At 30.6% G+C, this 12,024-nt stretch overlaps 1 protein-coding gene across 1 annotated transcript; it reads left to right on the top strand.

Annotated features, from left to right (window-relative positions):
* The first annotated feature begins 8,316 nt into the window (after nucleotides 1-8,316).
* LOC131633905 (GLABROUS1 enhancer-binding protein-like) lies at nucleotides 8,317-9,811 on the top strand. The gene has a single exon (XM_058904576.1). The coding sequence runs from the start codon at nucleotides 8,388-8,390 to the stop codon at nucleotides 9,570-9,572; it is 1,185 nt and encodes a 394-aa protein (XP_058760559.1). The 5' UTR covers nucleotides 8,317-8,387; the 3' UTR covers nucleotides 9,573-9,811.
* The last annotated feature ends 2,213 nt before the right edge of the window (nucleotides 9,812-12,024 follow it).

The following is a 12,024-nucleotide window of genomic DNA, read 5'->3' as shown; positions in this document are numbered from 1 at the left end:
AATTTAGTGAAACACAAAAGTGCAGTCTGCAGACATTCGCTGCAGCGAACACAGAGTTCGCTGTAGCGAACCTGACAGTGCAGAACACGAATTTTAGGGTTCTAACCTCTATTTTTGCATCTCAATCAATCCTAATTCAAACTCAAACATGTAATAACGATCCAATACATTTATTAACATAATGAGAACACATTTTCATCAATTGATCAAGCATGTACAACATCAAACTCAACCCAAAACCCAACATGCATACATTCCCAAACTACCTACCCAAGTTCTATCTAATGGAACTCACCTCATGCCATGGAGATTCTGGTTTGCATGGTAGAATAATGGAGATGATGATGATACTGATTCTGAGTTTGGAAGGATGAAGAAGATGATTCTACCACTTGATCATGGTTCTTCCTCCATATTTGTTAAAGCTTCCCACACATGCAAGGTCTTGATGAAGATGATGAACTTCTCTCCTCTTCTCCAAGCTTCACGTTTCCTCTTCCTTTCTCTCTTCTAAATTCTGATTTTGCATCACATAAGAATGAGGTTTGTATCCAAACAAGCCCTTAAGTGGTTCATGCCATGATCAATGATCATATTACCCCTCAACTATGTGAAAATTACCGGTTTGCCATGTAGTTCCAATCTAACTATTTCTCTTTAATTCTACAAACTTCTCTTAGTCCTTCATAGTGTATAAATATACATTCTTAGACGATATGGGATATTACATTCTCCCCCCCTTAAATAGAATTCGCCCTCGAATTCCTTCCAATCACCATGATAACAAGCTTCTCACATCTTCTTTCAACGAGGGGATGAACGTTCCTTACATATTCCTCCCTTGGATAAACCTCACGACTTCCATTGAAAGTCATTCCACCCAAGAAACACAACTCATCTATACACTTGTGTCCAAACACTCTTGACTGGGATTGTAGTCCACATACAACATATCTCTTATGATACTCCGCATCAACATACTTCAGAATGATCCTTCCAAGGTTCGTAACCTTACTTCTTGCACCGAGTCTGCGTAGCTTTAAGATTCTTGGTAATTCATCCGGTTGGACAATTCTCATCTGAAATGTCTGCTAAGCTCAACCCTACTCAACATAAGCCACAAACTTTCCCTTAGTTTCATTCATGATCTCAAATCCATACATTTCTGTTGTGACGCCTCCTACTAATGACGATATTTTAGATTTACTTCCAAACGAATCCATAAGGTGTCATGCAGATGCTTGTTAAATTCCTCAGTCCGGAATTCTGATTCCCAGATGCTCAAATTGGCTTATTCCAAGCCTAACGTCTTCATACAACAAAACTCTTACTTCAATCCTTGTTTCATCCTTAGACAAAATATCTGCCACTATTACTTGCAGATGTATAATTTTGCAACGAAATCCTTGCTATCCAATAACTTCACACAAAGTCCTCCAGACAAAGGAATGACCTCTTACAGCGGTCCTGCAACCATCATCCAAGTGTTCACACTCGCTCATAAGTACACAAGACGTATCCACGACGAGTCTTTGTTAAGAAGCATCCTTTACTTGACTTCCTCATTCCAATGGTCACTATACCCACAAACTCGACCGTCGATCAGGGATATTGATCAAACATGAATCATGAAGCCTCCTCTAAACTAGTCCACCAACATTACCTCTCAAGATTGTGGCAGATCATTGAGAGAGAGAAACAAACCAAAACACTACTCTAGTGAGTTCTCTTAGGAAGATATCTCTATTCCAACACCAAATCCTACAAGTAGTCCGTCCATACTTACTACATACTTATCTGGTTTTGCTTATCCGTTGCGCTACTCTGATCCTCAACCGGTTACACACTTCTTGGAATCCTCTAATCACACTTTGTCCATAATACACTTAATTCCATTACTACACCTTACTTAGTCTTTTAGTAGTAACAGTTCCTTCTCGGTATCTGTCCGAATACAACACGTGCCTGAACCTTAAACATACTCATCGCCCCACTTCTCCTCGAGGTTGAGTAATGCCCAAAACTCAAGTCACTAACTTTTCCATTATTCTGGGATAGGTTTATTCGAACACAACCTGGTCAACATGCCTCGGTTCAATAACTCCCAAAGCCAAAAACTCTCTCTGATTACAAGTTTGCCTTATCTTACCGACTTCCACATCTTACAGCTTTTACGATAACTCTCCCCAGCCATACGACTTCACACCATTGGTGTGAAAATACTTCTAATAACTCACCGACTTGACTGATGTAATAATCCTCTCTCGGTCGCACTTCAATCACATAGTCATTTAATACCTCTTCGTCTCTGAATCTGACACAAATCTGACTTTTTCGGTTGCGCTATCCCCATGCAACATTTCTAACTGCAAATGTTTAGTTACAAAATAAGAGATCATATTGTGTGCCTTGGACATCTCCCTTTGAAATTCCATGACATTACCAAAACCAATGTGCCTCTACTCTTCCAAGTCCGACATTGTCTACGTTACTGAGGATCTACCAATACTCCTCTAGGTATGTCCCACATTGAGCTAATCCAAGATATACTTCATCCACTCCAACAATGTCCACCAAGGTTAGAGAATTGCCACGCCTCGTGCCGTCCAGGATACATTGTTCACACATATCACAAATTCGGACACTCACGTGCAAAGGTTCACCAATCTGATAGGTTAAGAAACATCCACGATGTAGAAACCTAAAATTCTCTCGTGACCACGACCACCAACATCTCCTCATGAGCGTAGCGTTAGAATCTAATCCATCTCATTGTCACCCGCTCGCATAATCCTGAATCATCGAGTGCGACATGTGGATTCTTATTCCACCTACCTTATGAGAATTTTGGGTTCGTGTCTCACGAGTACCAAATCAGGATCCTACCTCGAGTTCCAGATCAACACTGCCCCATATCTGTCAGCAAATATAACTCATGCATCTCGTGCACGACAACGATACTGTGGCGTCATACATGTCTGGTAGTACTAACATGGTGGTCCAACTCCGAGGCCATGCATTCAACTAACTTACCCAGTAGGGTATAACGATCTCCACTCGTATCCTATCACCACGTCCGACAATAACTGGACAGGTCTCCCGTTGGGGTCATTGCTCCTCAAGTCTTTTCAGTCACATTCCTTAGGATGCTGAAACCTAAGAGTGTTATATAATTGTATATTTGCATTATTCATCCAATGGAGGATGAATTGATTATTTTCTCCGTATTTGTACCAGAAGTAAGAATAACCCCGAATCAATGGTGGATTCGTTCATTTTTGTATGTTCCCTTTAGACCCGAGTGGACTAATAGGATAGGCGGACTCATTGAGATTTAGTAATCTCATCCCATTCCAATTATATTTTTTTTCAGGTGGTTCGAGACAAGATCGTGGTAAGGGAAAGATGGATTAGATCTTTTGGTGGTGCTTGGATGTTTCTCTTAGTTCTTTATCGTGCTTACTAGTTCTTATGTTTTGGACATGTACTCCTATGATGTACTTGTATTTTGGCCATGATACATTCGGCTTATGTATTTATGTACTTCTAATTCCGCTGCAAATATTATGTATTTGTCGTCTATGAACCATAATTAATACTTTATGCATATTATTCTAGACATATATGTGTGGGGTGTTACAACCTTCCTTTTCTTAGAAACAAGAAATCAATTTTAATTTAGAAAACTTATATATTTATAAATTTTTGTGAATAAAATGATAAAGATTAGAATCCAATCAAAGAAATTATAAAAATTAAAAGTTTAAATATTTATAGTACTCCATGTTAGAAATAATTTAAAAGATTTAAAATGTCAAATAAATTTTTTTTAAGTAACTTAAAATTAGTTTGTCAAAATTATAATTTTTTAAAAAAAGTTTTTTTAGAACCCTATATTAGTTGAGGTTATTAATTATTACCGAAGTAGATTGATTTAATTTTAAATATTTTAAGTTTTTCTATCATCAATTTTTATGTTAGAATTTAATAAAATAATTATGATTTTTTGCGGTAAAAATAAAAGTATTAATTCTTTTAAAGCAAAATTTCTAGTAATTTTCCTATTTAGTTTGAAAAAGTTAATATTTTTTATTTGACGCTCATACTATTAAAATGATTCAATATGTGTATAGTAATGCCTTGGAATACAATATTTGGATTATATCAATAAATTAAAATTGATTTTTATATTTTTTCAATAAAGTTGATTAGGTAACGTCAATAAAGGTAAGAATTGATTATTTTGGATTTTGAATACGGAGAGTCGTCGTTAAAAATTAATGGAAATACAGGTATTAAAAAAAAGATTTCGATCTTATTTATTTTTTAATAAAGATAGTTAGGTTAAATCTTAATAGCAATAATGATTATAATTGTTGGTGAATTTTGAATATAAAGAGTCATGGTTGAAATACTAAAATACATTATTTATAATACATTACTTTAAAAAATGATTTTGTTTTTATTGTTTTTAATAATAAATATAAACATACAAAACCAAACTTTTGGTTAAAAAATGATTTTGTTTTTATTGTTTTTAATAATAAATATAAACATACAAAACCAAACTTTTGGTTAATATGTGCTCCTGAACAAAATTAGTCTCTCTTTTACCTTGATATATAGAAAGCATGCATAAATTACAATGATGACTCTAATATAGAGTATAATATTTATTATTCTAAAAATTAGTTAGCAATTCAGTATGAAAATACAACTAAGGATATTATACCAAAGTCATTATAATTAAGGGCATAATATTGTATTGAATTTGACAGTAAATTAAGGCCATTATACCAAAGTCATTATAGTTAGCTTCTTTTTTTTCACAACTTGGATTTTCTGTGGCAGTAAATTGATTTGTTTTAATTTATCAAGATAGAATTCCTCATACTACGTCATTAGCAGCCTGATCATACAACTTTAGCAAGCTGATAAAAAACTTCAAGATCCATTTACCTTCCTTCAGAATTTACAAAGTTTATTGCTTTCTCATCAGAACCTGTATATATATTGTTGTCCTATCTCCTAATAGATGAAATACTCAACTATAAGTTAGAATCTGTATTTATGACAAAGTGGTAAATTATGAAATTAAAATATAAGAAAAATAGTTGTTCTGAACTTTCTTTGAATATGATCTAACAATGGTGGACTAATTATCTTAAATAACAACAGTCGTGCCGATAAGAGTTGTTTTCAAACTATAACCAAGACTTGTCCATGCTTTTGATAAACTTTCAGGATTTCTAACACAATATCCTCAATTTCAAATTATAACGACCTGCATATTCAAAAGAAAAACATTACAAAGGTTAAAAGAAAACGGTGGAACCGGAAAGAAACGAAAACGCAAGACTCAGAAGAAACATGCCGCACCATATCAAGAATGTAACGCAAGCTATCCCCGATCGATAACCGGCCGACAACAACATCGCGGCCAGCTGCTCCACCATGATCTGACGCTAGTACCACTGTCGAAGTAATACCCATCTGACACAATGACAACCGTATTGCAGCACCGGCCACCGTGTTTGAACGTATTCAATCGTGTCCAACAGACGCATCCACGCCAGGACCTACACCGACCACTGCACAAGTTCTTGTCCATCGCGAGTCCGTCCACAATCCTCCCTCCGTTACGCAACGCCAATCACCACCACCATCACCGTATATGAATCTTCATGGCCAACGACGCCCTATGCCGCAAAGACTTGCTACCACCGCTGTAAAGGTTCTTCCTTTCGTCCATTCCTTTTTACAGTTTGCTCTTGTTTCATTTTTGTTTAATGTTTGATTTATGGATGAGAGAGCAATGGAACACGAAAGAGAGAGAAATGGAAACTAAATCTGAAAAATTAATGGTCAATGGATTATTCCCAGTACTCTTAATTTGAAAAGTAAAAAAATACAATGAAAACTGCAAATATTAATTTATGAGATGACGAATTCAACCGTTTAATTGAGAAAGGAATAACATTGATGATTAAGTATTGGGAAGTGAAACGGCGAGAAGCTAAAACAATTATTCTGTGTTATATCATGAGATTTTTTAATTAATAATAAAAAAACTGAACCGTTTTTTTCGTTTTCAAAGCCTAATTCTATTATTATTATTATTAATGAATAATATAATTAGAAATAAATAAATTAATTAAATAAATATTTAAAAGATAATTATGAAAAGTTTTCTATTAATAGCAAATAAAGAAATAGTAAGGATTTTTAAAATGTGACACTTGGCAAATTTGTCAAAATACTCATCTCTTCTATTGTATGATACTAGTGAGTTTACCCGTGTGCGAGGCACGGGACAAAATTTCTTAAATTAAAAAATATTTTATGATTATTTATAGTTTATAAATGAATAATTTAATATTTTTATTAATTGAAAATAACATTAAATAAAATTGTACATTAACCTTTAATAACAAAATTAAATAACAAAGAGTTATTAAGATATTTATAAAATTTTATTTATTTTCAAATACTCTATAAAAAAAATGCACATAAAAAATAAAAAATAAGTCTCAACAAATTAAATAACATTTAAATATTGAATACAAAATATTTCGGAAAAAAGTGATCAATAGGTAGTCATCAATAGAAAAGAAAATATATATTAATAGTTGTTTTATTATAAAAAAAGCACAACTTTATCAATAAACGAAAATTTTTAAATAGAAATAGTACATTTACATGAAATAAAAGCGAAAAATGAATATTAATGTGAGAAAAAGTATGAAAATTTAAAGCTATAACTTCAGCAAATCAAAAGTTTAAGATTATCAAAATTTTCTTCTAAATTGAATAAATTATCACAACTCAAAATTATGGACATTATTTTGATAATAACACTTAAATCTACTTTATTAGTTTTTATTTTTCTTTTATTCTGTTTCTATCTTAGAGTAACAAAAAACTTATTTTTCTGCAATATTTTACATTTTAGAAGAAAATCCTACAAAATGAAAAGGACAAAAGGGAAAAGGATGCTCAGGGTTCTAAAAATTATGGTTATTATTTTTTATTATTTTTTTAAAAAGGAATATAAAAAAGACCTAATCCAAAAGTATTATGCTTTATTTATTAATAAAAAATTAAAACTTATTAACAAAATAAATTAAATGAATAGAAAATAAATAAAACAATATTAAGAATATATAATTTCGGATGTTAACAAAAATCTTACATCATTCATATCTTAAAAAAAATGTTTGATAAAAAAATATTTGATAATTTATTTTAGAAAATTATCATCAACTATGATAAAATATAAATTTTATTTTATCTATTTACCGTAAGAAAAATACACCAAAAATATTTCCAAATGCACCCTTAAACATTCATAAATTAGCATCCTATTATATATAATATTTTCGATTACATCTAATCTTTAACATTCATTATTGTAGATATTTGTAGAAAATTAAAAATTAGATTTAAGAATATTGAAAGAGCGAACGAAAGAAAAGAGAGAGAAAAATCATTTTTTATTGATTACTTAGTTTATATTTTTAATAGCATTTACTTATTTCATCTTAATTTTAATTAATTTCATTTGTCAATTAATTAATTGTTGTATTGTGAGTTGTGTACTATAAATACAATAATACATGTATTGTGAGTTGTGTACCATAAATACAATATTACATGTGTTGTGAGTTTTGTACCATAATTGGTATGAATTGTAAATAGTTTTTGTTTTTAATTTTTCAAGTTGATTGTAATGTAATTTATAGTGACTCACTTAAACGGTGGCTTAATTAATGTCCGAATAATTTAAATTTAAATTTAAATAAAATATATAATAAAATTAATTTGAGAAGCTTTTGTTTTGTTTCCCAAAAAGGTTAATCAATTCAAAGACAATGATTATAGTCAGAATCAATGCTAAGGTCCAATTAATATTGTTCAAGTTTACGTCGATTAATAACAAATTATTATGTGTTCTTCCATAATTACCCAAATCAATTTTTGATTAATTACTTAATATTTCTTTTTAATAACATTTAATACTTCTTAAATGGGAGAATAAGTCAATATAATCAATATAAAAAGAAAAACACATATAATATTAATTCACTAAAGAATAAGTCAATATAATCAATATCAATATAAAAAGAAAAGATTAAGATAAATCAACATTGAAATGAACATAGTAATCAAATATAACTTATGTATAAGATTATTATTTTTAAAGAGACAAAATAATATTATTTTACTAATTCATCCAATTAAATAACAATAAATAAAATTTACATCAATGAGTATTTTAATGACACTATTCTCCACGCGCCTTTCTTAAATATCGAGAACCCTATTCCTTTTCATCACTTCAATTTGCCATCGTCTATCCAAACCCAAAACCCTAATCTCAAATCTCCATGGCACCACCAAAGCGACTCCGCATCACTCCGCTCGACGATCCACCCACCGCCTCCTCTTCCTCCGATGACGACCAACCACCTTCCTCCAAAAAGCCAGAAGATGAAGTAGTCGATGAAGAAGAAGATTCAGAAGAAGAAACTGATCAGAATGAAGAAGATGATAAAGATGAAGATGAAGGTTCTTCATCCGAAGAAGAACAAGTTCAACCTCCTTCCAATAATCCTCCACCTTCTACCCCAATCTCAAACCCTAAACCCGACTCCGGCTCCGAATCGGAATCTGGTGCCGAATCCGAATCTGATTCTGAACAAGAACCTACTCCACCTAACGCCAAAGTCAAGCCTCCTGTACCGGCCAGATCTGGAACAAAGCGTGCAAACGAAAACGGTTCCAAACCTGCTAAGAAGAAAACAACCGGCGCCGGCGGTGGTTCTGAAAACGAGGCGGATGGAGACGGTGACGTGAAAATGACAGGGGAAGACTCAAAGAAGATGAATCAGAGAGTCTTCACTGAAGGAGACGAGATTGCCATTCTGAAAGGTCTTGCTGACTTCATTTCCAAAACCGGAAAGGATCCGATGAAGGAATTGGTCGGATTTCATAGTTTTGTGAAGAAATCTATTCACGGGGATGTGACTACCGAACAGCTGAAGCGGAAGGTCCGTGGTTTGAAGATGAAGTTCAAAGACGGTGGTGGTTTGAAGATGAAGTTCAAAGACGGTGGTAGTTTCACTAAAGAGCATGATAAGAAAGTTTTTGAACTTTCCAAAAAGGTTTGGGGTAATACTGAAGGCAATAATAACGTAGTCAATGAAGGTGAAGAAAATGGAAAAGTGAATGAGAAAACTCCGAAGAGTACTAAGAAGGAAGCTCCGGTGAGAAACAATGGTTCTGCTAAGAAAGAAAAAGTTGTCAATGGTGCTGGAAAAGATGAGGGTGGTGTTGATAGAAGCTTGGCTTTGAGTGAAATGTGTAGATTTGGTGAAGCTCCGGGGTTATCCTTGTTGAACATGAATGCTATGGAAAGGGGAATAGGATTGTTGGAAGAGTCCATGGTTGATGAGTTTAACGAGGGATGGAGAAAGGTTCAAATTGCGGAGATGGAACTGTTTGTGACCCGGGGGCAACTGATTACGGATCAGGCTAGGATAGCATTGGACGCGTTGAAGAAGACGCGTTGAAGAAGTCTATCAGTTAGGGTTGTCTTGAGGTTAATTTTGTGGCTAATCCGGTAAAGGTTCTGAACAATTAATTAGGGTTATCTTAGGGTTAATTTTGTTGCTAATATGGTACATGTTTTGGATATGTTCTCTTTTTTATTTATGCTTTATTTATGCAGTGATTTTGTGGTTATCTTATGATCATTTGGTTTGACAACTGCAGATGAATGATGAATGTATTATGACTTTTTCTTATGAAATTATTGTGGTTGTTTGATCCTTTGATTATTGTTTATATGAAATTGTTATGGTTTAGAAATTTTGAATATTGTGATTGCTCAACATGCAAAGATATTATGTAATTTTGATGGTTGTAATGTTATGCCAACATGTTTGTACATGTGGTTTGATAGAGCTTAGTCTCTGGCTTAAACAGATTGGAAGTTCCTGAAATGAATTTCAGATTTGCACTTCATGTGTAGAATACCTTCGGTGTGAGTGTTTGTTTGAACAAGAGGTGAAGCCTTTTTTGTTATGGCAACTAAACTTTGCTTTATGTGTTGAGTTCGTATAGATTTATAGTGTTTTTGTGTGTGCATATTATTATTATTATTATTATTATTATTATTATTATTATTATTATTATTATTATTATTATTATTATTATTATTATTATTATTATTATTATACAATTTTTCTTACATTAACGCATTGAAAAATTCAAAACTCAAAAAATTGTTTTCCCTTTTTAATAAATTAACAAAAAATATATACATTTAGAAATATAAATATAAATTCAAATTTTCAAGAAATTCTAATAAAAATATATACTAATAGAAATAAATAAAATTAACTTAAATTAAAAATATATTCAAATTTTCAATTAATTCCAATAAAAATATATACTTATAGAAATATAAATATAAATTAAATTAAATTCAAATTAAGTGGTTCATATTCTAATGCAGTTTCTAATTTACATATTTTTGAGTTCTTATTAGATACTCTTTATATAATTTTTTAAAATTTTAAAAACATCATAATGTGACGGTTACTCTTTCAATCTTTTTAATTCATTAAACTTTAAAATACACAATTAATTCTAATGCATTTAAAAGGTTTAAAAACATCAAAAGTAAACGTTATTTATATTAATTCTCATATTTATATTAATTAATATATTGTAACTCCCATATATATTAATTCTTATTTATATTTATATTTTATTATTCTTTATAAATACCTCCTTCATTATTAGTATTTCGTCATCTCATTACACACGATTATTTTACTAACAATTAAATTATTTGAATTTGTCAAAATGTATAAGATATAATATTTTGAAAACATATCAATATACAATATTTTGTATATTGAAAACATATCAATATACAATATTTTGTATGTTTAGGATTAAATTTATGATATGTTATTGTTTTGTTGTTTGTAGGTATCTCTTCCATGATAGCTATTGAGTATTTGAGATTTTGACTGGGTTGAAATTAAGTTGAAGATTAGATTCACACAAATCTAGCAGAGGATGGAAGTCTCAATACGTTGATGCTTGATGAATATGTATTATTTTTATTAGTGTATATGATTTAAAATTTTATATTTTCTATTATATATATATATATATATATATATATATATATATATATATATATATATATATATATATATATATATATATATATATATATATATATATATATATGTTTAATTTTCTTTTTATTTATGAATAGTATGAAAAAATTCATGCAAATATTAGAAAAATGAAATACATCTATTTTCATTTGACATTATATTATGTCATTGCTACTCTAGAGGTATATGTACTAAAATTATTTAAAGAAAAGTTATTTAAAGAATAATAGTTTCACTATATGTAACCTCTTACTAAACTTTTTGAGCATGCTACTAAATAATTTTTGTTTACATATAATGCTATTTTTATACATGTTTAAACTAAATTTTATATATTATAACTTTTTTGATTCCACAATTTTCTGCTGACAAAATAAATAATAGTTAAGTTTTTCTTATAACAATATCAATGGGTTAATTTTTTCTCTTTCAAAATAAAATTTATTGAGGATTAAAGTATGATGATTAATTTTAATAATTTTATGTATTGTTTTATTATATAAAAAAATTAATAAAATGATGATATAAAATCTTATCTACCAAAATTATGCTTATAAAAAATATATGTAACACCCTAAATCTACCCCGCAATTATAAGCGAAAATCAGAGTGCATTTAAAAATTTTCATCAAACGATGGGATGTTACAATTCGACTTAACCAAACAAACATACTTATATTGCATTTAATAAAGATACATAGCATTCGGAACAAAACTTCATTCACCACTTACAACTTAAACTTATAAACACCTTTCAATTCATCTTAACACAAATGTCATTATGGAATACAATAATCATAAAATAACGACTAATCCCCCCGAGTGC

The sequence above is a fragment of the Vicia villosa genome, unplaced genomic scaffold (genome assembly GCF_029867415.1).
Source record: "Vicia villosa cultivar HV-30 ecotype Madison, WI unplaced genomic scaffold, Vvil1.0 ctg.001188F_1_1, whole genome shotgun sequence".
Classification (NCBI taxonomy): Eukaryota; Viridiplantae; Streptophyta; class Magnoliopsida; order Fabales; family Fabaceae; genus Vicia; species Vicia villosa.
The sequence above is the reverse complement of the archived record's forward strand: the minus strand, read 5'-3'. Positions and strand labels throughout refer to the sequence as shown.